The sequence below is a fragment of the Balaenoptera acutorostrata genome, chromosome 14 (assembly GCF_949987535.1).
Source record: "Balaenoptera acutorostrata chromosome 14, mBalAcu1.1, whole genome shotgun sequence".
Lineage (NCBI taxonomy): Eukaryota > Metazoa > Chordata > Mammalia > Artiodactyla > Balaenopteridae > Balaenoptera > Balaenoptera acutorostrata.
Genome location: NC_080077.1, coordinates 37,811,015 through 37,838,816, shown reverse-complemented (window position 1 = coordinate 37,838,816; position 27,802 = coordinate 37,811,015). Strand labels below are relative to the sequence as shown.

General features: G+C 35.2%; 1 protein-coding gene across 3 annotated transcripts in view; it reads left to right on the top strand.

Annotated features, from left to right (window-relative positions):
- Positions 1–19,750, top strand: part of RNF217 (ring finger protein 217) — a 121,496-nt gene extending 101,746 nt beyond the window's left edge. For 2 of the 3 annotated variants that reach the window (XM_057527762.1, XM_007191100.3), the window contains 3 exons: positions 10,462–10,663; positions 15,316–15,387; positions 16,810–19,750. In XM_057527762.1, coding sequence (XP_057383745.1) covers positions 10,462–10,663; positions 15,316–15,387; positions 16,810–16,883 — 348 coding nt within the window. In that variant the 3' untranslated portion in view covers positions 16,884–19,750. The remainder of the gene's footprint in view (positions 1–10,461; positions 10,664–15,315; positions 15,388–16,809) is intronic. The other variant, XM_057527761.1, reaches the window with a different exon arrangement.
- The last annotated feature ends 8,052 nt before the right edge of the window (positions 19,751–27,802 follow it).

Here is a 27,802-nt window from a genome sequence, read left to right as displayed (position 1 = left end):
GTACCATGACATTAAAAGACAAAAAGTAGCAGTCAGATATTTGAACCCATTTAAAATGCATAAATTTGTATTTAAGAAACCATGAAGTGAAGCTTAAATATTATCAATAGCTATCCTTTTTATCTGACATTTTAAAATGAGGACAAAATTAGTGTATATGTGTATATATGTGTGTATATATATATATGTATGCTTATATATGTATGCATATGTACATATGAATGTATACAATTATATTGCTAGAAAATTCAAGATACATTAAAATCATACATACCTCTTTGGGGCTTATATATAAAATGAAGTTAGATTCTAAATACAATCACTCTTTCTCAGTTTACACCGTAGTTATACAGTAACTAAAAAATTATCTAGTAAAACCATACAAACATTATTTTGCGTTTATATATAAAATGAAGTTAGGTAACATGTTCAGATATTTATAAACAGATTTTCACCTATATGAATGTCTAGTGTGTCTGAAAATTGTATGGGTGGAACCTAATTCTCTTCTGTGTGGGATGTCCCAAACATTGAAGAACAGCCCAAAATGCCAGCATCAGCCACCTTTGTGATAACCAAACATTCCCCTACCAAAGAAATTCTGAAGCATCTCCAGGGGCCTGAGAGCCCCTGTGGAGAGCCTCTGTTAGAGGTGAGGGCTTCTGAGAGGAATGAAGTCCAATGAGCTATGTAGACAGGGAATAATTGAGTAAAAATCTGCCCATTTTCCATTTGGATACCTATGGGGCCAGTTTTGCTAAAGGATCTAAAGCTTTCTAAGATGGTTCATTTATTTTTCTTTTCATTTGATTTCATGCTTTAAGAATTGCTTTTTCTTTCTGCAGCAAACTCAACTTAGCATTCCAAACAGGATACAAGTTTTGCTGGTAGCAGCAATCAGTAGGCAGATCAACAAAGTTTGGAGAACTATGAGAAAAGGTCTATATCCAAATTCCTAAGCAATGTCTTCACTTGCCTTAGTGAGCTTCTCCAGCACAGGGCACTCTCCTGTCCCCAAGATGGGCCTTCTCATAGCTTCTCCATCTCAGTAAATGGCAACTGCAACCTTCTAGCTGCTCAAGTCAAGAATTTGACCTCTTTCTCTCACACCCACACATACTGTCAGTCATTAACTTTTGTAGATTGTGCCATCGAAATATATGTGGAATTTGACAACATCTCAGCACCCTTGCTGTCAGTAATCTGGTACAGGACATCATCATCTTTCTCCCTCTAAGATTTTTGCAACAGCCTCCTGAATGGATTCTTACTCTTCACAATGTTCCTAACCCAGCAGCCCAGCAGCCAGAACGAGACTACTAAACATAAGGCAAATTACGTACCCCTCTGCTCAAAATCCTCCATGGCTCCCATCTCACACAAAGCAAAAGCTAGTCCTTACGGTGGCCATGTGCCCCATCACACTCTGCTCGCGCCCGCACCCCATTATTCCTCTGACCTCATCTTCTACTTCCTTCACCCTCCTCTAGCCACACTGCCCTCCTGGCTGTGCTTCAAAAACATGAGCCATGTTTCCTTCTCAGAGTGTCCATGCCTGCTCTTCCCTTTGAAATATTCTTTCCCCAGATATCTACACACCCAGCTCTCTCCCTTCATGTCTTTGAGCAAAATTCAGCTTCTCAGTAATCACTTTCCCCTACCTCAATAGGTAATATGCTCCTTATAGGCTCTATTTTTTTCCATAGCACCATATTGCTTATCACTGTTTAAAATAGTGGATATATTTTGCATCATGAGAGCAGGGATTTTGATCTGTTTTGATCCTTGAGGTACCTTGTGCATTTAGAGCAGTTCTGGGCACTGTTTAGCACTAAATAGAAAATGGTTGAATGAATGAATGTCATTTTTCTTCCCTCCTTATATGTACTTTTAGTGAGAATCCATTATGTGCTCTGTACAACATGGTCCTTTTTCTCTTGAAACCCACAGAAGGGGAGACGCAGTGGTTACACGGAAGATGATAAAACACTGTTGCACTTCAGCAGGGCTTTGCGTAGAGTATTATAAGAGAGTTCATGGTAAAGGGGACATCTCCGTTCATCTCGGGGAAAGCAGGGAGAGCTAGGTTGTTGAGGATTATTGGGTGGATTTTGGCATGATGAAAGGTATCCAGGAGTGGGAGTATTACACTTAAAGGACAGGGCACAGAGCCAGGAAATGAGTGCTGTGTACCAGAGCCACAAGCGCTTTGTGGTTCCCTTAGAGTAGGGTTCACAGAAGGAAGTGGTGAAAGGTGGGGCTGTAGAAACAAACAGAAGCCTGGGCTTTGCATGCAATGTTAAGAAACTTGGATTTCATCCTCCAGACTGAAAAGTTATAAACAAGGGAATGGTGGTAACCAATTTATATTTTAGGTTGGTTGCTGTTGATTATATGAAGGTAGTTGTAGACATCTAGAAGGAAATGATGATTGTATGAGCTAAGGTAATGGTCAAAGGCTGGAGAAGAGGAGAAGTATTCGATAAATATCTTGGGGCTAAAACTGTCTGATTTTGTTCAATAGCTGGATGTGAGTAGTGAGAAGAGGATAACAACAGGATATTTAGCTTGAGTATCTAAATGGATGGTGATACCATAAACTGTGATAAAATCATGGAGATGGACTTAGTTTTGTTGTTGTTGGGCTAGGGAGCCTTGGAATGGTTATGAGTCTGGTTTTGCTTATTTGACTTTGAAATGGCTGTAAGGCATACGGGTGCATATGACCCCCAAACAATTGCTACATGACTCTGCAGCTCAGGAGCCAGGTCTGCAGTGGAAATTAGGAAATGAGATCCAGTGGAGAGAAGTTGAAGCCATTTGAGTATGGAAGAGATCACCCAAAGAGTATGTGCAAAGTGGTGATTCATGGATGGAATTAAGAGATAAGTGAAGAAACAAAATTGAGTTATTTGTAGTGAGGTGGACGGACCTAGAGTCTGTCATACAGAGTGAAGTAAGTCAGAAAGAGAAAAACAAATACCGTATGCTAACACATATATATGGAATTTTTAAAAAAATGGTTCTGAAGAACCTAGGGGCAGGACAGGAATAAAGATGCAGATGTAGAGAATGGACTTGAGGACACGGGGAGGGGGAGGGTAAGCTGGGACGAAGTGAGAGAGTGGCATGGACATACATACACTACCAAATGTAAAATAGATAGCTAGTGGGAAGCAGCCTCGTAGCACAGGGAGATCAGCTCGGTGCTTTGTGACCACCTAGAGGAGTGGGGTAGGGAGGGTGGGAGGGAGACGCAAGGGGGAGGAGATATGGGGATATATGCATATATATAGCAGATTCACTTTGTTATAAAGCAGAAACTAACACACCATTGTAAAGCAATTATACTCCAATAAAGATGTTAAAAAAAAAAAAAGAGATAAGAAATAGGAACCTAAGAGAGGTAAGAGGAGCACCTGGAAAAAAGGTGTCACTGAAGCAAGAGTTTATCAAAGGTCAGAGGGAAGTAGTGATCAACTGATTAAATGACACTGAGAGATACAATAAGATAAGAATTAAAAACATGTTCATTGGATTTGGCAATTAGAGGGTCATGGATAATACTCATTTGTTCTTTTAATATTTATTGAGAACATGCTATGTGACAGGATCAGTGCAACTCCCTTTAATAAAATAACGAACAAGATGTACATGATCTGGGCCCTTTCAGATCTTATCGACTGGGAGAGGGTTTGAGCAGAGACATATAATTAAAGAGTTTTAAAATAGAGAGTGAGAAATACTCACTCAAGCTAGTACAGCTTGCTTCTCATTTCATGGATACAGTGCCTTGAATATGCTGTGCTGGGAATGGTCTCCCTACCTCCAAGTCTTCTTAACTGGTGAACTTAACTTGTTCGTCATTTCTCCGATCAACTGACACTTCCTTAGAGGAGCCTCTTCTGACCCTTAGACCAGATCAAGCTTCTTAAGTATTCTCTTCATACCGTATACTTTTCCTTCATAGCATTTTTCATAGCTTATGAGTGTCTATTTATTTGCAGAATTGATTATGTCTATCTACAGCTTAGACTAAAAGCTCCTTAATGGCAGAAGCCATGTCAGATTTTATCAGTGAACAAATAAATATTTATTGTGTGAATGAATGAATGTTTCCTGGAGAAAGACAGTTGATCTGGATGTTTCAGTAACATGGGGTTGTCGGGATATAGCTCAGTGGTAGAACATTTGACTGTAGTAACATGGGGTTGCTGTCAACTGAGGAAGAATTGAGAGGTGAGTAAGAAAAGCAGTGAAAATATTCTTTTAAGAAGCTTGGTTAAAATGGAAGGGTGGGGGTAATCATTGGCTAGAAGGTCATGTGGAATTAAAGGAAGGATTTATTAGGATGGGGAGACACCTGAGCTATTAGCAGGCTAAGTGGTGCACAGTCACAGAGGGGAAAGGGTAAAGATGAACGGGAAGGAGGGGAAAACTGACATCTGGAGATTTCTGAGAACATGGGGTGTGGGGCTAAGGGAAGTACGGTAAAGAAGAAGGAAGAAAATTAGGGGCTAATTTGTAGTACACTCTACCTTGAGGAATGAGAATCGGACAGTATTCTACACTCTTCTTCAAAGAATTTGTCATCATAAATCAATCATAAGACTGAAATATGTATGAAATTTCCTATAACTAAGAAAACCAGGACATTGGAGGACAACTAGAGTATTGGCTTTAAAAAGCTAACATAGCAGGAAACACCAAATGATTCTGAAATCATCTTATATATTTTTTGCAATATAGTTTACCATTATAGAGGCCACCATGTTTGACATGACAGACGAGGATTCATTCTGCTTATCTATCCCTTCCCTTTCTTCTCCTTCTAATTTTTGATAATTATTATTTTAGTTCTTCTTTTGATTATCTTTTACCTTTAAATAATATACTGTAACCTTGGTTCAATAGTCTAACAATTTTAGGTGATATATGAGGATCTAGCCCTCCTACAATTCTTTCCACTTCTCTATTTCCCATTTTCTGTAAGCTGTAACTTTGTTTTTATATTATCAAATTTAATAACATTCACATTCTATTCTAATATAATACTTAATGCTTCTGTTATTTCTAAAGGATAATTCTAACATGGGAAAACCAATTGGGTATTTACATAATCAAGAACATATAATTATGGAGCAAAGATTACATTTCCTTTTCCATGAGATCACAACTTCTAGGAAGAATGCCTTTTGCATCTTTGCTTACTGTCAATTACTTAATCATGCTGTAGTTTGTTACACCTCATATTTGGAACTTACATGCCTTTCATTTTGTTTTGTTTTTCCTGAAAGTCCCTACTGTTTTTCTTTCTTCCTTATTGGGAATAGAAATACCACTTTATTTATCATGTTATTTAATATTTAGCTCCTCAGGAATTTTATTGCTTGGTGTATATTCCATTGTTATTTTTTGAAGATGTTCTTGAAACCAGCTGACTTCCTGTTCTAAATTGGACTGATGGCTTTGCAGCTCTTTCGCTGAGATTTCTTACACCTTTTTTGGTATGTGGTAACACTGTCTTTTCTTGACTTGCGCATTCACTTAATGAAGTGCTTCCTTAAGTCATGGCACCAGAAAAGGAACAGAGGAGTCTTAGCATCTCTGGAATTGTTTCATTTTTACCCCCATATATTATTTATTTTGTAATTGGACCGGAATTCTAGGTTCATATTTTTAATGAGGTCTTTGAAGACTTTGCGTAGATGTTTGCTTTTTAAAAATCCCTGTGTTGAAGAACCTAGGGGCAAGACAGGAATAAAGACGAAGACGTAGAGAATCCGACTTGAGGACACGGGGAGGGGGAAGGGTAAACTGGGATGAAGTGAGAGAGTGGCATGGACATATATACACTACCAAACGTAAAATAGATAGCTAGTGGGAAGCAGCCGCATAGCACAGGGAGATCAGCTCGGTGCTTTGTGACCACCTAGAGGGGTGGGATAGCGAGGGTGAGAGGGAGATGCAAGAGGGAAGGATATGGGGATATATGTATATGTATAGCTGATTCACTTTGTTATATAGCAGAAACTAACTTACATTGTAAAGCAATTATACTGCAATAAAGATGTTAAAAAAAAATCCGTGTTATGGAGAATTGGTATAGTGAGATAAGTAAGGAACTGAGAGTTACTCGTGGGATTTTTTAAAACTTTCCTCATAATTATTGCTTCTAATTAATTCCTCCCATATCAAAGCTATTGAGGCAAATACATGTATTAAAATAATTTTATACATAGAGTAAATTATTTATTGGGAACAATAATACATAACAGTTAATTTAGTTATAATTTCCTGCTTAAAGAATAAAGTAAGCCTTCAATTCTTGGTGAAAGTGGAGATAAATACTTGTGGGCAGATGTGTACTGATTTAGTTATAAAATGGGTTGGATATTTAGCAGTTCATTTATTGCTATTCTTCTACCTTATAATTAAGTAGAATCTGTATGAAAATAAAAAGCTGAATTCTAGTTCTATTTTTTAAGATAATTTGTGGGCATTTTATTAAACTAAATGTAAACAACTTGAAGAGGGCAGGTACATATATTGATTACTCTCTTATTACAGGTGTTGATACGTACTATAAAGAATGTCATAGACTCAAAAATGATCCGTGCTGTCATTTCTGTCTACTACTATGTGGACTTAATATCAAACTCATATTAAAGAAATATCTGGCATATCCTGAACATTTTATCTCATGGCTTGTAAATGTAGAGCTTTATAAGCAACATTTAGTGCTTAAATATTCAACTCCTTACGTATCAGCCATCCTTATTTGGTATAGATGGAGAGAAGAAACCCTGTTAGTGACAACAAATCAAATAATGTTTGTGGCTTATGGGTAGTCAGTTTAATCTAATAGGTTAGAAATATCTCATCTGTCTTACTCTGTCTCCATCCCTTAAGTAAGAACAGAATTTTGATGCTGAATTACAGCCACTTGGGTGATTGGTATGTTTTTTAGCAGAGCTAAACTGATGAATGTTTTGAAGCTATAATAAAAAAAACTTTTAAAGTTTCACTGAAAAATAAAATGGACTTTACATAAATGTAATTTAAACCTACTTTTTAAGGCTCTATGTTTTAAAAACAAAAATGGCATTGTCAAAGTGTGACCTTTAAAGATATATTCAGGGAAGTCGTTTATCATATGAAATTTATTAGCCTCTGGGTGTTAGGAGTTCAAAATTACAACTTGCTTCTTAGCAAATGTGAAAAGTAATGTCTTCTGTTACAAGTTAACTTGCATTATGTCAGTTCATTTCTCTTAGCATGAAGTTATAAAATATTCATATATAATCAAGATATAGTTGCAATAGTATTAAAGGAAGCACTGTGTACTTGACAGTTGGAAATTATGAAACCATTTTCATGATTAAATCATTGCCATTATATGAGTAAAATACGCAAATTAATCTATAGAACTATATAATCCTGCAACGTACAAGGTTCCTGTAGAGTATTGTCAGAACTTAGAATTTTATCACTTCCTGTGCAGAAATATTTTTGGACTAACAGTATTTTAGTTGCCTGCTGTGTTTCAAATATTATTTTAGAAATGAGGAAAGACTGTTAAAAGAGGCTAAAAATTGCAGTCTTCACTATTTAAATGAAATAATAAGTATACCACATAAAGATTTTAGAACACAATGAAACAATGTTACAAGCAGATATAAAACGACAGTAAAAATTGTATGTGAAATTTTGAGGCAAATGAACTGTCAGTGACAAGTTTAACTTATTAGAGCAAGTTTCTTGTCAGAAAAATTTTTGACATTATTTTAAAGGAAGAACGTGAACTGGCCCAGAGAGCAGCTAAAACAAGCAGAAAGACTCGAACATGCCTTGTACAGGAGGGCAGACATGACTACTCTGTCAGTTAGCAAAGAATACAATTGACCCTCTGGTTTTATCTTTAAGTTTATAATAAGAGGCTGCTTAGCATAATAAAGAAACAGACAAGAATCAAAATACTTTCTCCATTCATTCAAGCAGATTACTTTTCTGAGCTCTGGTTATGAATAAGCATGCCAGTCTCATGGTGTGGTCATGAGGCTTAAAGGCGCTAATCTAGGTACAGTGCTTGGCATTTAGTAGGCTCTAAACAAATATTAGTCCTTTTCCCTTTACAGGTCACATACAACACTATGCTATGTGGCCAGGAAATCTGTTAAGCTTTAATTACCTCCATATTAAGAGCAATTACAATATACAGTCGAAAAGTTGAGCATATGATGAAGTAACCTTTATTTTGGGTGCTCAGCTGTTGTCTCTGAACACGTTTTCTCCTAGTGCTCAGGTAGTTTAAAGGATGAGAAATAGTTCAAAGGTTCAGTAGGGCCTTAGCCTACCTCATTCCTTAATGCCATCTGCTGTGCTAAATGGATGTGGTCATAGGAATTGTTCTTCAGAATCATTCATAGAAACAGATGCAATGGGGAGACTAAGGGAGAAATTACCAGGAAGCTAAAGAGCTCAAGCTGCAGAGACCCTCACCTGCACAGGTCTCTTCTTAGGCCTTGTATCTAATTTGCATTTGTAATTTACACGCTTCTCCTTTAAGAGGGCCCCCCAGTTAGATAACCTTCAGGCCCGACAAAACCTGGGTCCACTGTCACTGGAGTGTCAGGTAAACAAAAAGAATTCAACGTAATTGGAAAAGATGAGGTGGCCAATAGCAGAAAAAGCAAATTTTGCTTCTATTCACCAAATATTGATTGGTAGTTACCCTTGACCACAGATGCTTATATGCCCTTAACCACAAGCTAGCCCTCACCTATCCAGGAAGGCACTCTAGTCTAGCATCAGCCTAAGAATCAGCCAATTGAAGAAGTGAGAAAGGAGATCACCTGGCCATCAGGGAGTGTCAGTTGCATTGCCCTGGTATTTGGTTTCTCACATTTTTAGGTGGCTGAAGGGGAAGGGATAGATGGAACCAATATTATACTGATCTGACTCAATATGTGCCCCCAAAATGTTTTAGTCACTGTATGTATATTATCACATTTTTATTCTCATGTAAGTAATATCATCTAAATTGTAGCTTGGGAGATAAGAAGTAACCTCCGTACTTTCCTGTAACTTGACAGCAACAACAGAGGGAGGTGCTTAGTTGCACAGGTAGCATTGTATACACAGTCCTGTACAAGCATTTGCAAATGAAATTAGAGCTGGAAACTAAAATGGTACTGCAAATACACTTACACCTGCTCTCATTTCCATCCACAACAGGATTTCTTTTCCTTGACATTTATTTACAAAAAGTTTTACATAATCCTTTCTTTTAAGGAATCCTCTTCATCTCTTCTTATTCCCCAAGGCACCTCATTCTTGCTGATCATAGCATCAACAAAACATACCTTCACAGCATTTTTTTTAATTTGAATTTTATTTATTTTTTATACAGCAGGTTCTTATTAGTTATCTATTTTATACATATATGTATAAAATACATATATATGTCCATCCCAATCTCCCAATTCATGCGACCACTACCACCAACCCCCCCCAACCTGGCTTTCCCCCCTTGGTGTCCATACGTTTGTTCTCTACATCTGTGTCTCTATTTCTGCCTTGCAAACCGGTTCACCTGTACCATTTTTCTAGATTCCACATATATCCATTAATATATGATATTTGTTTTTCTCTTTCTGACTTACTTCACTCTGTATGACAGTCTCTAGGTCCATCCATGTCTCTACAAATGACCCAATTTCGTTCCTTTTTTATGGCTGAGTAATATTCCATTGTGTATATGTACCACATCTTCTTTATCCATTCATCTGTCGATGGTTTTTAGGTTGCTTCCTGGCTATTGTAAATAGTGCTGCAGTGAACATTGGGGTGCATGTGTCTTTTTGAATTATGGTTTTCTCTGGGTATATGCCCAGTAGTGGGATTGCTGGGCCATACGGTAATTCTATTTTTAGTTTTTTAAGGAACCTCCATACTGTTCTCCATAGTGGCTGTATCAATTTACATTCCCACCAACAGTGCAAGAGGGTTCCATTTTCTCCACACCCTCTCCAGAATTTGTTGTTTGTAGATTTTCTGATGATGCACATTCTAACTGGTGTGAGGTGATACCTCATTGTAGTTTTGATTTGCATTTCTCACCTTCACAGCATTTTAAATTGCCTCCTAATCATTGAGTTCGATGCATGTCTGGAAAGATAAGTGAGTTTTCTTTGGGATGTGTTTGTTTATATCTGTATTATTCAAAATAAGCCAACAGCTTGAGCACCTGAAATGTTATTGAGCTTTACACATGTTTAAAGTGTTTGATACAAAGGTGGCCTGGGAGAGCGTGATAATAAGCAAACTTATGGCCTCAGGAATGCTTTGTAAGGCTTTTATTTTGGTGAAACTAGTAACTGTTATTCCATACATTTGCCAGATTCTACTTTATAAAAAATTTAATAACCTTTTTTATCTTTCCCTCTTTCGCTGGTACAGATCCATATCCAGAGAACGGAAGGGTGTGACCATATGACCTGTTCACAATGTAACACTAATTTTTGTTATCGATGTGGGGAGAGATACCGCCAGCTCCGTTTCTTTGGAGACCACACATCAAACCTCAGTATATTTGGATGCAAATACCGCTACCTCCCAGAGAGACCTCATCTAAGGAGACTAGTGCGAGGGTCAGTCTGTGGTGAGTGTCTGACGTGACTTATACAGTCTTCCCCAGGAAGGAAGCAGTGATGATGACAGAGCTTAGGAATGTAATAGAATAGCCGTGACAAATCTCAGCACCTGCCAGGTATTCTAGTAGAGCCTTTAGCTCAAAATAGGAGGAAAGTGTTTTCTCTCCCTTTGAGTTTAAAATAAAAAACTTGTTTGTTAGCAGGGCACTGCTTACATGAGCAAGCAGATTTTGTTCGAAAAACAAATAATTTATTACACTGCAGAAATATGAAGTCATTAGTCTTCTGAAAGCCTTGTAAGCCACTTGATGAAAGGGGACGATGTCACATTTCTTTTGTAGTGAGAGTACCTAGCAGTGGGTCTTAGGCATATCCTCTATTCATCCATGGAAGACAAACAGTGCAATTTTAAAAATCCCTATGCTTCAGAGTCTTGTAATGGAGTTCCATTGTACCTATATAGTTGATAAGCCATTGTATATATTTGTATGTATTTTCTGTTGTATTAGTAGTTAATATTAATAGCTAACAGTTAATGAAATGAGCATCAATTGCCCTCATTGCATATAAACCCAAGTTTAAATATCCAAGTGCAATGCTTTTATGGATTGACTTTTTTACCCTTTTCTTTGTCCTCAACAACGCACAGTCTCATATACAAATATGCAAAGATAAACACAGATTCCTGCTCTGGCCTAATGTCACCACCTTTGAGTGATGCAGTGTTCTTCTGGCCTAATAGTTCTTCCAATGTCTCCCTACTCCTCTGGAATATACCTACTGTGAGATTTCTTTCTTTTTCATCATGCAGAACTCCATTATTTCTTTCTCTGGCAGTCTTTCTCATGTATACACAATACTTTTTAACATTGTCTACGTTTCTTCCTTTCTACTTACTTGCGCCTAGTTACTTCGTGAGACTATCTCTATATCACTCTTTAGCCCTCCATCACTTCATTGCTGTTGTAAACCGCTCTCCTCGCTAGAATCATGTCAGGCTAATCAGAACAAAGCTGATGGTAATAATTTACTTCTGTCAGGTAAACAATAGAACATATATTTTAAATTTCATTTTATCATGTGGAAACCAGAGCCATCATTTTCTAAAATCTTACATGATACCTATAAAAACACCCTTACTGAGCTTTAATTAAACATAATTTCCCACAACCAACAGCATTCAATATAGTCAAGATTGGCTTTAATGATTTTCAGTGCTTTTCTGTTTAGTTGCTTATAATGGTATATATTATAATTATATAACCAATATATACTTACTAGTTAAACAGACTTTAGAGGGATAGCTAGGGAATCTAACCACTATTTATAACAATATTACCATGAGAAAACTAACTGCAAAATTAAGTTTTGAGCTGTAACCTATTTGTAAGTCTGTGCATACAGAAAGCAACCTAAAAACCAAAATCCTTATATCTCCTGCACTATTAGTCCTTTTCTTTCCTACTTCAATGCCATTTTGTGGCAAAGTGTTTCCTTCCATTTTTGTTTTAAATAATCTTTGATTTGACCATGCTTTTTTTTTTTCCTTTTCGTTTTTCTGTTTAGTCATTCTTAAATAAGGAAAGTCATTTCCTGCCCTATTTGTTCAATAATATTTTGGGTGCATTCTCTTTGAGTCCTTTCACCATTTGCCTAGATGCCACTAGAATTCTCTTTCCAGGTCATAAAATAGAGTCAAGATATTTAACAGCCTGTAGAATGGGCAGCACATAAACATTGTCAGCAGGGAAATATTTTCTTTGCACAGTCTTCTCTGTTTTTATTTTTAATTTTATGGTCAGCTTTCTATAAATGGTTTTCTTTTTGGCCCATTTTCTTTTCTGTGTATGTGTGTGTACTCGTGTGTGTCAGGATGAACCTGACAAAGGAGGGAGCAGCTGGCCTTATGATAAGCTCTCCCTCCTACACATATTTTTGCACCTCCAGCACAGCTGCCTCGAACTGCTGTTGGACCATCACTCCAAGTATAGCAGGGAAATGTGGACTTTTTTCCTGTGGACAAACAAGGAAAAAATACAATAATTCATGTTACCCATTACATTTTACAGAATCAGACAGAATGATTTTATAAGCAATGTTTTTAAATAAAAAGAGCAATTTAATTTCAAACATCTCATCCCTACAAAAGGCAGGAAAAGGAGTTACTCTGTAAGTCCCAAGCTTACCTTCTCCCTGCCATGGAAGAGAGTAGATGGATGACAGCAAAGCCCTCCTGCCCTCCATCCTTGCATGATGGAACCCAGTTTGCTCCTCAGTTTGGGACCACAGCCTGCAGATGTCCTTGGACAGAGACAGAGAAAGGGCCTGCCCTCCTCTCACAGCTGGAGGTTGGAAAACAAGGATGGTCATGTGACCATCTGCCCAGCTACAGATCCGAGGTTCTGCCTCTAGAGAATAAGGGAGAACAGCGATTTGAGGATAATTAGCAGCCTCTGACATGCAGGTATCTGCCTGGTAGGGAGTAGGTAGGTTATTCAGTGAATGGTGTTGGGAATAAAAGTGACAGAAAGAATGCTTTGTTCTCATATAATTCCATACAAATATTGAAAATATTACATTGAAACATATAATAGTAAAGAACATACAGGTCCTTAACTGATTTCTAGTTGGCAAATAATTTATATGAACAAAAGCAATGGAGCCCCCCTCCGAAAATAAATATCACATTTTTCAAAAAGAAAAGAAGTCTGGAACCAGAATTGAAGAAATACAGATAGTCAATAAACATGTTTTAAAAGATTCAGTGTTATTAGTAGTCAGAGAAATGTAAAAAAACGAAACTTTTTTCTGGATATTGATTAGCAAATATTTTGTCAAGTTAATACTCTATGCTGGACATCCATACTCTACTGAATGAACTGGGAATTTTGTGCAATTCTTTTACAAAGAAATTTGATAGTAATGTGAAGGATAATTTAAAACATGATAAAAAATCTAGGTTGACAGTGGTTTATTTGCAAATATAATTTAAAATAGCAGAAAAGGGAACAAAAAATAAGTACTAAAATATTTAAATAAGCTAGAATATATGGATATAGTAGAATACTATTTCAGCTATTGAGAATGGTATTTTAAAAGAATTATTATTGATCTAGGAATAAGAGAATCTGTGCTTAACTGTCCTCAAGACAGTTTCAAAGGTAGACTTAACATGCATTGAACATTGATTGCATATTGTAATAAGTTTATTACTTCCCAAAGAGAGAGAGCACATATCTGGTTCTTTGAGTTCTGTGATATTTGAAAAAAAAAAAAATAGTGCTGTTACTTTGCAGTCATGTTTCATCACTATTATGAAAATATATTGATAATTACTTAAAAAGGAAACATGAATGAGCACACTGAGCTACATGTGTAGAAAAAAACCAGATTCTTTTACAATATGCAAATCAATATACTATAAACTCAAGTGTAGCTTTAAGAATGTACAAAGTGTAATTGTTCAATGCGATTTAGTATTACTTGATTGATTCTGTCATTGGTGAAAAATGTAAGTAAACCCCATGGTTAGACATTGTGTCAATTGAATGGCAGTTTTTTCAAAATTAGATATTAAAATCTGTTTTGTTAATCTATGTTTTTTCTGTGGTTCCAAAGCCCCTTTCTTAAGAATAAAGAAGTTAATATTTTTCTGACAAATTTCCAACAAATGGCTGCATTATGTTTCTGTTTTTTAATGTAATTGGTTATTCCAAATTACTGTCCTTATTTATAGAATGGTGTTGCTGCTTTATTTTCAACAGCTAAGGGAGTCTACTGCAAAGTCCCTCCATTCCTTCCTCTTCTCTTGTTGTGTTTGGGGTGTACAGCTATTGCTGTGTCACGTGCCTTTAAGATCAAGATTACTATGTAATGACAAGATATTAACTACTAGCCTCTATTTTTGTGCTAGTGCCTTTTAACGCTAGTAGGATTCCAGTTGTGAACTCTGTGATATAACTAGAGTTTATTGTAATCACTGCCTAGTTATTCATTTAGAAAAAAAAGTGCTGGTTGATGCCATTTGGCATCCTTATAAGTGCTTCCTTTCTAAGTTTGTTAAAATGATTCATTTGAAAAACCTTCAATATATTGTATGTTTATTGGTAATTTTCTCTAACAATGGTATTGGAACATCCCATTTGTAATTCAGTGTATTAGGTGTTCATATAGTTAGTTTATTTTGGACCCAGGAAATAAATAAATCACATTTTCAGATGTGGACTTGGGCACAGCCCTCTGTAGCACCTACTAGCTCTCCATTTTGTGAGCTAATTAGATTTTCTCCTGCCAGCTCAGAATGTGTCACTCCTTTCTTAATCTCTCAGAATTTTAAAAATTTAAAATGGAAGAGATCTAAAGGAAAAACACAAAGATGAATGGTCCTGGTGGAATAAAGTGAACCAGTAGCTTTGGAATTTTCTTGGTTGTTAAGGATGATTTATGCGATGTATGACACGTGTGCCCAGGACTTGAGTGAAGTTACTGAACTTACATATGTGTATTTGTTCTACACCTGATACATTTCCTTAGAGAAATATTGCCTTAATTTTAATGACTCCTTAAAAAATAACATACATTGTGATATTAAAAAGCATTGCTGAAATTGTTTTTAGTTTTAGTTTAAGACTCTCTAAATGGTTTGCCTTTTGTTTTCCAGCTGGAAAATTATTCATTGCACCTCTAATTCTGGTCTTGGGATTAGCACTAGGGGCCATAGCAGTTGTAATCGGTAAGAAATACTTAATGTATCTGAGATGAGAATTCTCTGAGTGCCACAGAGAGAATATGAGTGTAAATGTAATAGTGAGTCAGTATTAAGTGTAGATGGTACGTGTTCCATGCTTGCTCTAGATAAGCAATCAGCACATGATTTATAGATTCAGAGGAGCGTATTTCGTATAGGGTGTATTTGTGTGACACTTTTTCAGTCCATGAACACTTTGATTCATGTTTCTTATAAAGCATTATTAATCTCCTTTTAATACAAAAGTTAATGTAACTAGTATTTTAGCAAAAGATTCCAGTAGACGAGAACCCAGATTTTCCAATTCTGAGTTCAGGTTGGAACATCAAAGGAAAGAGGCTCTGGGAGCCTTTGAGTCTTCGGTGAGTTCTAGTAAAAGGGTCCCCTGGGTCAAAAAGATACTTTTGATGTGTATAGGAACACGTACCCAACATATACTTGAGCACTAACAAATAGAAAATGTATCAGTGATAAATATAGTTTTATTCATACAAGTATATTAAAATATGTATTTTTGAGCAATGGTTCTCAGACTCTGGAGTGCTTTATAAGAACCTTGAGGGCTGGTTAAAAAACAGGTTCCTGGTTCCTACTCACAGTTTCTGATTCAGTGTAGGGGCCTAGTTCTAAAAAGTTAGGTGATGCTGATGCGGACGGTCCAAGGATCACACTTTGAGAACCATTGCTGTAGAGGATTTAAAATTAAACACTATAGCTAAAGGCTGCTTTGATGATTGTTCCACATAGTAGATGGGATTTCTCTTTTTTCCTAAATAAATTGATTTTTATATGTAAAGTTCTGTTTAGCAAGTAATTTGCATGTGCAGGACAGATAGAATTATAAGGTAACTAACATTTAAGTTCTTACAATGAATGAGGCTTTATGAAGTAGATACTATTATTATCTGCATTTTACAGTTGAGGAAATTAAGGCTTTACTAGGACCTCGCAAGTGGTAGAACTGGGAATCAAAACTGACATTTGCTCCACTGCCCATGTTCTTAAGTAACATGCTATATGGCCTGAAACCGAAGCATGAATATCAGTGTGCAAGTGATATGACTAGGGATAATAAAGAAGACTTAAACCTAAATTTTGATATATTGATAAAAAACATTCGTGTCCAAACTGGTGTCACAGACTTTGTTAAAAGGAGGAGAGGGAGCTGAAGAAAAATAATAAAGAATGAAATCTTGAAGAACTAAGTACATTTCATAGCATAGGTATCTTCCCTCTTTTCATAGCATAGGTATCTTCCCTCTTTTCATTTTCATGTATTACTAAATAATGATTATTTATAAATAGCTTGCAAAATAAAAATTTGAAAATAGAAAATTTTCAGATCTATGATACTAAAAGCCTGTCCTCTTAATTAGCTTTAATCTTTTTTTTTTTTTTAATCCCCAGGTTTATTTGTATTTCCTATCTATTGCCTTTGTAAAAAACAGAGAAAACGATCACGGACAGGAATGCACTGGTAAATGCAGGTGATTTCATCTGACTACGCTGGTCCGGGTAGGAGCTACACAGAATTATACACCTGTCTGAGGGTCACTTCTTGAAAACTGCCAGGAGGACCCTTTTGCCATCTCTTCTCCCGTGTTCTCTGCAGGCCACAATGCCTCTAGCTCCGGTGCATTCCCGACATGGTATCCTGTCCTTTCCTTATACAGATTGCTGCTTTTACAAAATGGTCACTTTCATAGACTATAAACATCTATATCATAACTCTGATCTTCTTAATGGTTCTTGGAAGAAAGTATTTTAATTAGAACCAGTTATCCTCAGAACTGTCTGAGCATGCATCTCCTGAGCATTGCTTGGACTGTCTTTGTACCTGAATCTCCCTCCATGCCCTCTTCTGAGACTTGGTGTGAATAACTGAAGGTCCCACCTGTACCAACAAGCAAGGCCACTTTTCAGAAGATGAAGGCTCACCATATGCACCAATTTTTATCCGTGACCCAAGCAGTACAATTCCTTCATCCTTCAGATGCTATAATTGTTAAAAATCTCAACGCCCAAAAGGGAACTAATGAAACTAATGAGAAGAATCATAGTTACTGAAGTGTATACGTGTAGGGGTGTGAATGTGTGTGTATATACATATCTGTATTAAAACTAGGTCCAATACCTTGTACTTGTCAAGTTCGATGCCTACACTATTTTTCCACATTTTCATAGACATATTTAAAAATGATTGTTCCTTTGTGGGCATAATTTGGTAATGTACTGAATTAAAGTCAACGTACACAACAGGCTATTTTGATGTTGACCCTTTCTATTTCTTGCTCTCTTTCTCTCTCTCTCTCTCTCTCTGTCCCACACACACACACACACAGAAATTTGTGCAGTGTCACCTCAAGGATTATCAAACTTTATAAACTGATAAAACTAATAGGCTGCTTCTAGGAAATTCTCAAGACCTAAATGTTCTGTCTTCTTTTTCAGATTTCTTATATGTTGGCATACTTGCTTCACTCTATAATTAATTTAAATAAGTGTGCTGTAGAGAGAACTGCTGAGGCCTTTAAACATATCCCTATCCTGCTAATTTTTAACCAACTTGTGATTACAATAATTATTCTTTAGGTTAAGCATATGATATTGTTTAAAACCCCACCCTCTCACCTCTCCTTTCCCTCTCTCTCTTTTACTTCTCAAGTTTTTCATAAAAACAAATACTGCTTTTGAAGGATTTTTCTTATGTTTATTGCTCAAATGCATAGTAATGTGTTGGTATCTTCTTATGGAGGGGTGATTTAAAACAAAACTTTTTGTGTTCATGGGTTTATCTAAAATATAAACTGCTTTTGGAGAAGGAAACAAAAAAAAATGAAAAAAATATTTTCAGTATGTTTTACCAAGCTGAGAAATCTTTAAAAATAAGAAAAGGACAAGTAACTAAACTGTGTTTTTTTTTTGTTTTCATCACGAATGTTCATCAGCAGAAGGGAATTAAAGACCTCTAAGAAGCTTAAACTTTCCACTTGTCTCCAGATCCTTAACATTAGCTATTGGCGTAGATGTAGCATTTATTTTTCAACAACCTTTTCTGAATTGAAATAGATTATGTGATAAAACATGCATTAACATGGATAGTTTGTCTTGTTGGGCTCCAGAGTATAAGAACATTTATCATTTTTATTTGATCTGGAAAGTCCGTAATAGTGAAGTTTGCTTTCATGGATAACAAGCCAGCACTTCCATTCTTTCTGAGTAACGCTCAGAAAAGCTATACTGCTGGACTAGTCTATTTCCAGTTAGAGGAGGGTGTGTCATTTATGGCCTGGAATAGCATATTTCTAAAGCATAACATGATACAAGAAGAATCTAGTTTCACAAATTCATCTTTCCATTCATCCAACCATCTGTCCATCCAACAAATATTTATTGAGTGCCTATTCTACTTGCTCTAGTATTAAAACTGAGAGAATGGGAATTTCTAGCCCTAAATCCTTGTAATTCTGTTATAAAAGTGCTTAATTTTTGTAAATTGGACTTTCCTAGACTTGGGTGTTAGTTTGACGATGTGTGAATATGATGAATTCTAAATCTAGTGGATGTGTTTATGTATGATATGTGTATGTATATATACTTAGACATATACATAGCTGTATATGAATACATATATACCATCTAGCTAAATAATATACTCTCTGGTCCTGGATAATCTATTTTCTTAGGTTATTGTATCTGTTGTCTTTGGCCTACTCAGGGATTTTTATTCCTTTCTTTGAATAATTTATCTTTTGGAGATATTTTTATATTATTTGGAAATGTTCCAATTTTCCACTTACAGAGCGGCGTTTGTTATCAGTGAAGGCTCTTTCATCAGCACTCGCAATAGTGTGCACAGTACTGCACAGGATTTTCATTTTTCTATTGCATAGATTTAAAAAAATTAACATATGCATTTTTTGCTTTCAAAGTTGGTATATATCAGGCCTTTCCCTGCTAGTGACTTAAAGTAGTTATTTGTGAATTTTTTTGCTAAGTATCATTAAGATCTTAAAAAGGGAGAAGAAAAATAAAAGATTATTTATATGTTAGTGCTAACTTGAAGGTAAAACAATCGCACCTTTTGGGGTAAATTCTAAAAACGACTTTAACAAAAGCAGCATGCATGTAAGATGAATATCTTTTTATCCAAGGCTTGTCATTTTTTAATATGTTTTCATTGTAAATTTAATATATGCTCCTTTTAAAAAAATCAAACTATATTGAATTATAAAATACAACTTCCTCTGCTTTTCCCCACCCCTTATTTTCTAGGGGTAACCACTGTTAATAGTTTGGTATGTGTCTTTCCAGATACTATCTATAAATATACAAATAAGTATGCGTGTGTGTGTGTGTATCTGTGTGTGTATTCATTTTGTATAAATAGAATAATATGCTTACTGTCCTGTGACTATTTTTCATTTTACTATGAATTGGTAGACATCTTTCCATAAGAGTTTAAATAGATTTACCTCATTCTTTTGTAAATTACTACATATTCCATTGTGGGGCTATACTTTATTTAATCAGTCTCCTATTGAATGAACATCAAGATTGTTTTCACTTCCCTATTACAAAGCATTAGTGAAGATCCTTTACATATAGTTTTGTCACTGTGTGAACATTTTCATAAGTTTTTAAATTCGGTTTTTATATTAGTAATAAAATTTTAATGCATTTTCAATGAATGAGATCATAGAGATAATATATTTAAGGCCCTTTTCTTGGAGAAAGACTTGTGTAAAAGTGCATAATTTTTAAAGAAAAGTATCTTTTGCAGGATAATTCCCCCCCCCCATGCTTGATTAGCCAAATAAATATCTTGCCAACACTTACAAAAGAAAATTCATCTTATTCCAATAAAAATAAAATGCAATGAGATGTCTATAAGATAATGTGAGAAAGATGCATTGATGTTTGGATTGCCTAGTTTTAAAACTTGAGGGATTTAAATGAAATAGCCAAAGTGATCATTTTTGTCACGTTTTTTAAAACACTATGCATGTTCATGCATGTTGCTCCACAAGGAACTTAATTATGCCATTGTGAAAAGTAGGAAGCAACATGTTGGTAATTATGAATGACCACATTCTCCATAGAAAAATAATTTTGACTGTATGTGAGGTTTGGTGGTTTGTTGGGATGCTCATAAACTTGGAATAACGTGAAACCTTTATTTTACAATGAATCCCAGCATTTCCCTAAGAACTTCTGTATGTGAAGTTAAGAAAAGAGGAGTCAAACCTTTTGGCACAAACAACATTGTGTTGCCACCACCTTGATTTTCTGATAAGTGCTATTGTATCCTAAAGGTAGAACAGACTGGAAAACAATCAAAGATAAATTAAACACTGGTCGGGTTACAACCTGGTATCTTTAATTGTACTTCCCTTGCTGTGATATCAGGATTCAGTGGTGCCTGTCAGGAAATTCCCTGTCTTGTGTCACCCACCATCTCTTGAGTCCCAAGGCCACAGGTAGTCTTTATCTTTCAATCCTATCACCCAAATACATGGCCCATGGATCCCCTAAAGGACCTTCAAAATACTCTTCCAGTCCCAAAACAATCCAACCTCATTTTTCTACACTCCTTTGAGATTCTAACCAGCTCCTCTACACTAGAAAAGAGGAGGAGAGAAAGGAGTGGGTTAAAAACTCACTCAGGCACGTGCAAAGCGCTAGCATTCCTTCCAGACCTTTGTCAAATTGAGTACACGTGCCACCAAATGGATCTGGTTTCTCTCTTGTTAAACATTGCAGTTGTTCTTAACACTAGACTTTTATGAGCTCTATTAAATTCATAATCATAAAAAGTTAGTGGCCTAAATAATATCCATTGGTATACTTCATTAAGTACCAAAATAAAAATTCATGGCAAATGCCATTTTATATTTGAATTTTATATGCAGGCTGCATATATGCCTTAATGTGAGTCTTCCCATTGGATTGTATGCTTAACCTTTCATATTTGTGGCTGAAATCTATCCCAACTATTGAAAGTAATCTTTCCTGTGGTCAACTTTATTGCTTTGTGTTAATGCTTAGTATAAATATAGCCTTAAGATCCAATAATGCACTTTAAAATACTTGTGCCATTTAAGCAATTTGACAGAGTTGAAGAAACTAATTGCAATATTTTGATGGAGACAGTAGAATAACAGTATTAGCAAATATATGTCACCTCTTTAAATTTGGCAGGGGGGCAGGGAGGCGGGGGTGGAATCAGAAGCTGAAAATTTAAAACAAGTAAAACATACCTGGAAAAGATGTAGCCAAGTTTCTGAAATTATAGTAATCCTAGAAATTGGTATTAGGAGCTCAAACGTAGCAAGTAATTAATACATGTTACCTAATAACCTAGTTGGAATGTTTGTTTAAAATATTAAGTTAGTTTCTACTGAAAGTTTTAGCTGCATTATTATTTTTCATGAAATCTATAAAAGAAATTCCACTGATTAGTAACATAGTAAATCAAAACTACCATCAACAGCCAGTTTAAGCATATTTTGTTTTTCAAATCATTGTGTTTTAATTATGACATTTTCCTCCTCTGGAAAATAAGTTGCAAGTCCCATTTTAATATGAATATCTATAATTATTACTTTAATAAAACTGAAATAATTTTATAGAGGCATTAAACTATGGTCTGAACAAAATCGGAGTTCCAAATTTGGGGAGTATTCCAGATTGTGAAATGCTACCTTTTCAATGCAAACCTCTTTATAAGAGAAAGGTACTCCTTCGTAACTCTGGTTTAGAGGGTAGAACTAATACTCATTTCATAGCCAACTGTTGTGTGGGGCTTTTATTGTACATCACTGTTCTGAGGCTGGACTGTAGTCACTTTATCAAAATCCAAGAAGCAGAGAGTCATAGAAGTGTGAGACTTGTAATTGTCTATCTGGGGCATTAGCTGAAGTCTTCATATATCACATACCTTACATTTTCTCATACGTAGTGCCAATTTTAGCAGCATGTATTTATGCATATTATAAACTATATTCTTTTTTGACTAAAGAAGTGACTATTTTGAGAATAACAATATGGACTTAAAAGGCAATAAATTTAAAAGAAAACATAAAAAATTACTACTGCCTTTTATTTTGGCCACTTCCTTTTAGCTTATAAAAGAAATTTCATTGGGTGTATTTACTTACTGCATTACTTAGATTACACAGACTTATTAGCATAGAAAATTTTTTTTTGTTTTTCAGGTCTATCCCACATTTTTGTCACACTGTTCCATTGTATTAAATGACTTTCTTCCCTGCTTGTCAAGTGATACTCACATACTTCAACATCAAGTTTCTGTTTTCTTTTTAGATTTCCTAGTTATCTTGCTTTTTCCCTCGCAGTCCCCTTCCCATCTTGATGAAGTGTGGGATAAATTCTGTCACCATTAACTTTTTTGACTCTAATGAAATTCAAACTGAAAGGACTCCAGAATTTGGCCCTGGGTAAACATAATATACCTTGGCTTCTTTTATCTGTAAGTTAAAACATCTCAGGAATACTTGGAACATGTCCCTCTTCCTGATAGGAGTTGGAGAACCCTGCCCAGCCCTCTGACAAGAAGTAAAATGAATGAGACGTTATTTGAATCAGAGAGCCTAGAAATAGTCTGAAACCAAGCTTCAGAAATTGTTTCATGATTATTATAAGGTCAATATTGTTTGCCTATTAGTTGGACAGAAAGCACGTGTGGACATTCATCCAGTCTGACCCCAGATCATCCTTGATTCATCCAAAATGACCAAATGTGTGGTTTGGGGGTCTTTGTTTCAGCAAAAAGTACCACAGCTTGGACTTAGGGCTGGATTCATAATATTGTCACATTTGTACTTGACTGTGTATTCTTAATTCTGGGAATGTTATTAGACTTCCTGATAATCTAAAGTGGATGGTATTGCATGTAACTAATATCAGCCCTATTCTAGAGAAACCATGCATCATTTGCAAACGTTCAACTTTTTCATTGATATGATTTAGATATAAGCCACACTCAAGATATATTTAGCATAGGTTTATTACATGATATGAAAAAATTCAAGGGATAGTCAAACTTGGGTGTTAAAAATCCCCTCAAATTGCTGAGATGATGTTACTTCAGATTTTTCCTTGTAGCTGGCAAACTACATCGGTCATCAGTTCCCTGTAAAGTTAAGTGTTCACCTCATGCCCCAGCTGGAGAAATCATGTCAATAATCCAGTCAAGTTCTTAAAAATAATATTTTTCATTAATATATTAGTTCCTCTATGTCCAAATATAACTTTATTGTTTCCCTTGAGTAAATACTGTCTAAATATTTGATACAAATATCTGAATTTTTTTCAGTTTAATCAAAATTAGCATGCTTTATGTTCCTTTATAAAGAAAATTCTAGATAAAGTATGACTTTATCAGCTGATTACAAACCCTTTCTCTAAGACCTATTTTTTTTTTTAACATCTTTATTGGAGTATAATTGCTTTACAATGGTGTGTTAGTTTTTGCTTTATAACAAAGTGAATCATCTATACATACACATATATCCCCATACCTCCTCCCTCTTGCATCTCCCTCCTACCCTCCCTATCCCACCCCTCCAGGTGGTCACAAAGCACCGAGCTGATCTCCCTGTGCTATGCGGTTGCTTCCCACTAGCTAGCTATTTTACATTTGGTAGTGTATATATGTCCATGCCACTCTCTCACTTCGTCCCAGCTTACCCTTCCCCCTCCCCGTGTCCTCATGTCCATTCTCTACGTCTGTGTAAGACCTATTTTTTTAATTCCACGTGGCAACAGCTTTATTTTGTTATTTGATCATTTTCATCATAATTAAAATTCTGTAGATGGTCTTGAAAAAAGTAAACCAACCTTATATTTTGTATGAAACTTAGAACACTAATTGGTATATATATATGCTATATATATGTTGCTTATGAAAGAAATTATTAATTTAATAAGTAGTAAATTCCAAGAGAACATAGAAATAGTTCTGTGTAGAAGGAACACAAAAACAGTGGCATAAAAATGTTGTTATGTTAACACATTTTAACATAACAACATTATTTATTAAGAAGCCACAACAGTTAGTTGTTTTATTTCTATTGTAAACAAAATTGATTATAAGATATATTCATGAAACAAATTTATTTATATGTATATATATATTGCAAAATTGTGGGCCTGTTAAATTACTGTATTCACATTCTCCTTTTTCTCAAAGAATGTAAAATGCTAAAAAGAAAAACATTTGGGTGTTTACGCTGTCATTACTGTATATTTAGAAATTGCAGTTCTAAAGAATAATTGTTACCTCCTGTTTGAATTACCAGAATATATCCCATTTTATCAATAATTACATCCTCACAAACAATAGCAAATGAGAAGAATTTCTTAATTTTAAGATGAATGACTTTCACTAGGAGTTTGTACTAGATCTTGTCCATAGTTTCATTACATTACACGTTTTTCATTTTCTGTAAAACTTGTAGCCATTTTCCAAATAATGTCATAATATTTTTCATATTTATATATGAGCCTGGTTGAAAAGAGATTTTCTTTACCTTTTCAATGATACTGAAAGTATTTATATAATTTTACTTTTTAACTTTGTCTACATTTCATTAGTCATACTGTTAACTTTGGTATTCATAAAACTATGTGGAGGAAACCATTATGAATATATTTTAAGAAAGAGGCATGTAGAAATAAAATAAGAAAATAGAAAATATTAATACTTTTTTGTAGAAATTCCTAAAAGAAAACTGGAAAGGAAACAAATTCTTTTGTGATGAAAATGTTGAAAAATCAGGAGTATTTAAGACCTTAATTTCTTACATTTTTAGAGCAATCTGCTTCTTATCTCCAAATGATTATTTCATGCTGTTGGTTCCATGAATTGTGCTTTTAGCATAATATATAATTTCCCCCTACCATTTTAGTGTTTATACATTAATCACTTATAAGAAAAGAAGAAATTAGTGAATAAAAGTCAGGGAAACTGGGTTTATTACCATTTTCCAATAGCACTAATGTATAGTCCCTTTAACCTTCCATACGGTGCTTTGTGTGATGAGAATATAAAACATTTATATATGTTCTTAGTGCCTTATTTTTTTCACTTGACTTTATTTCTTATCTAAAGAGCCATATATTTTTTGTGAGTGTTCTTTTGTCCTTCTATTTAAAGTGCTGATGAGACAGTGTATCTCTAGGAATATATATATATAGGCTGCATTTGCTACTTTCATTCACTGTATTATCTCTAGAACAGCAGGTTAGCCAATATATTTTTCTTAAATTCATTGTTCATTTTTAAGCTAAAGTATTTTAAAAAGGATCTTAAACACCATAAATTGAAGCCATTATAATTGAAATGTATTTTTAAACCACCAAAAAGAATGCTGATTATTAAGGTTTAAAACAGGAGTTGGAATGGTTATCAGTCTTTATCTATAGCTCCAATTAGGGTAAAATTACTTTACAAAAAGCATTAAAAATAAAAGTAATTATATGGTACTTCAGGAATTCGACCAGTTCACTACCACTTGTCTTTGGTAATATTTCGTCTGTAATCTACTTCCACACAGATGCTGAAGAATGATGGTGTTTGCTATTTACATAGATTTATTAACTCACAGTGGGCTTTATCGACATCGAGACATTTTGTACAATATATTATCTTGCTCTTCTTGGTCTTTGCCTTTTGTGTTATACAAAAAGCTGGGTTTGTTGTATTCTTTATGTACTATAGTATGTAATTCAACTTTTCCTGATGAATGTATAGTGAATAATTAAAATAAATCATGTGCTTAGAAAAGACAAAGACACAGGTTGTATATGCAAATATGTGTAAATATTTGACAAAGAAAAAAAGAGGAAAAGAATCTTCCTGCCAACAGATATGTCCTGCTGGACAGGATGTGGAAATTAACAGATTTTTTTTTTTTTTTTAAGCAATGAGATTTAAAAATCTATTACCTCAAGAATTTTCAGTGGATATATATCAGTGTAATGATCCTTCTTCGTAAATACAATCTTACTTGCTGCTGGCGGTAAAAGCAACCCAAGTGTCAGATCACACAAATTTTAGGGGCTACCCTAAAATTTAGGGGCTAGTCTTTCAAAAGATTGATACTTCATGAAATTTTGGAGTCCAATTTTGGACTTTCAGTAACATTCCCTATGGCTTTTTGTTGTGGTTGGGCTTTTTTTTTTTTTTTTATTGTTTTTGGTTGATTGTTTTAGAATGGAAGGGTAATCTAAATTGTGAGATCAGATCTCATGGAGGGGTGTAACGACATTCACTCTACTTGGATGCAAACTATAATGGGAATCAACTACTTTGATTGTCACTGTATGAACTGTTGTATGGATTCCTGTGGAGTGCTGTTTACTCGCATGATGTGTGCAAGACATCATGCAGCGTCATCTAGCAATGCCTAATAAAAGTTTTTAAAAGAGAAGACTCTTGGGGTTTTTTTCCAATAGATTTGGAATTTAAAGAAATTAAAAGATAAAATTTGGCAGTGCCAAAATTACACGTACATAAGTAAATTTGGAAAGTTATCGAAGTCACTTCTGCACTAGATTCTAAGAATGGAGAAGCAGGAATGCATAGAAATTCATGAGTGTGTGTTTTGGAAGGTGGATTGTATTGTGTCGCTGTGGCATGTTTTGAGGAAAGCGTACAGAACAGTGATGATCATTCTGCATGGGGTGTGATAAAGAAGCAAATAGTGTGAAATTAAGAATTTGGCTTAGGGTGGTGATTGCTCTTTAGACAAAAGAGGCTGGACTGGAGTGGGGAAAGCAGAAACCAGTAAACCATTAGAACTAAATATATATGCCTTCTCTTTAACCTAGCAAGTCTTTTCCTAGATCTATACTTAGGGAAACAAGGGCATTTGTTGACCAAAGGACACGTATAAGGATTCCCATCAACAGTAAAGTGGATAAGTATACTGGGGTAGATTTATACCATGGAATACTACAGAGCAATAACAATGAAAAAATAATAATTTCTTAAAAGTCTACAGGGCAATGCACAAAAATATGGTTGAATCTCACAGACCTGTTGAGCAAATGAAGCCAGACACAAAAGGGGATATATTTATATGATGGTAAAACTAATAGATGGTGACAGAAGTCACAACACTAGTTACTTTAGGGGTGCGGGTTATTGACTTGGAAGGGATGAAAAAATATTGTATCACTTCACATGGGTGTTAGATAAGGTACTATTAGGAACTTAATATAAAATAACTAGATTATTAGAAATGAAACTTACAATAGGCCAGGTTTTAATCCTCAGATCGCAATTGAGGTAGGTTTGCAAAGAGGTTAAGAGCGCAGCTGGGTGGCTAGGCTGCTGTATTCAAACCCCAACTCTGCCTCTTGCAGGGTGTGT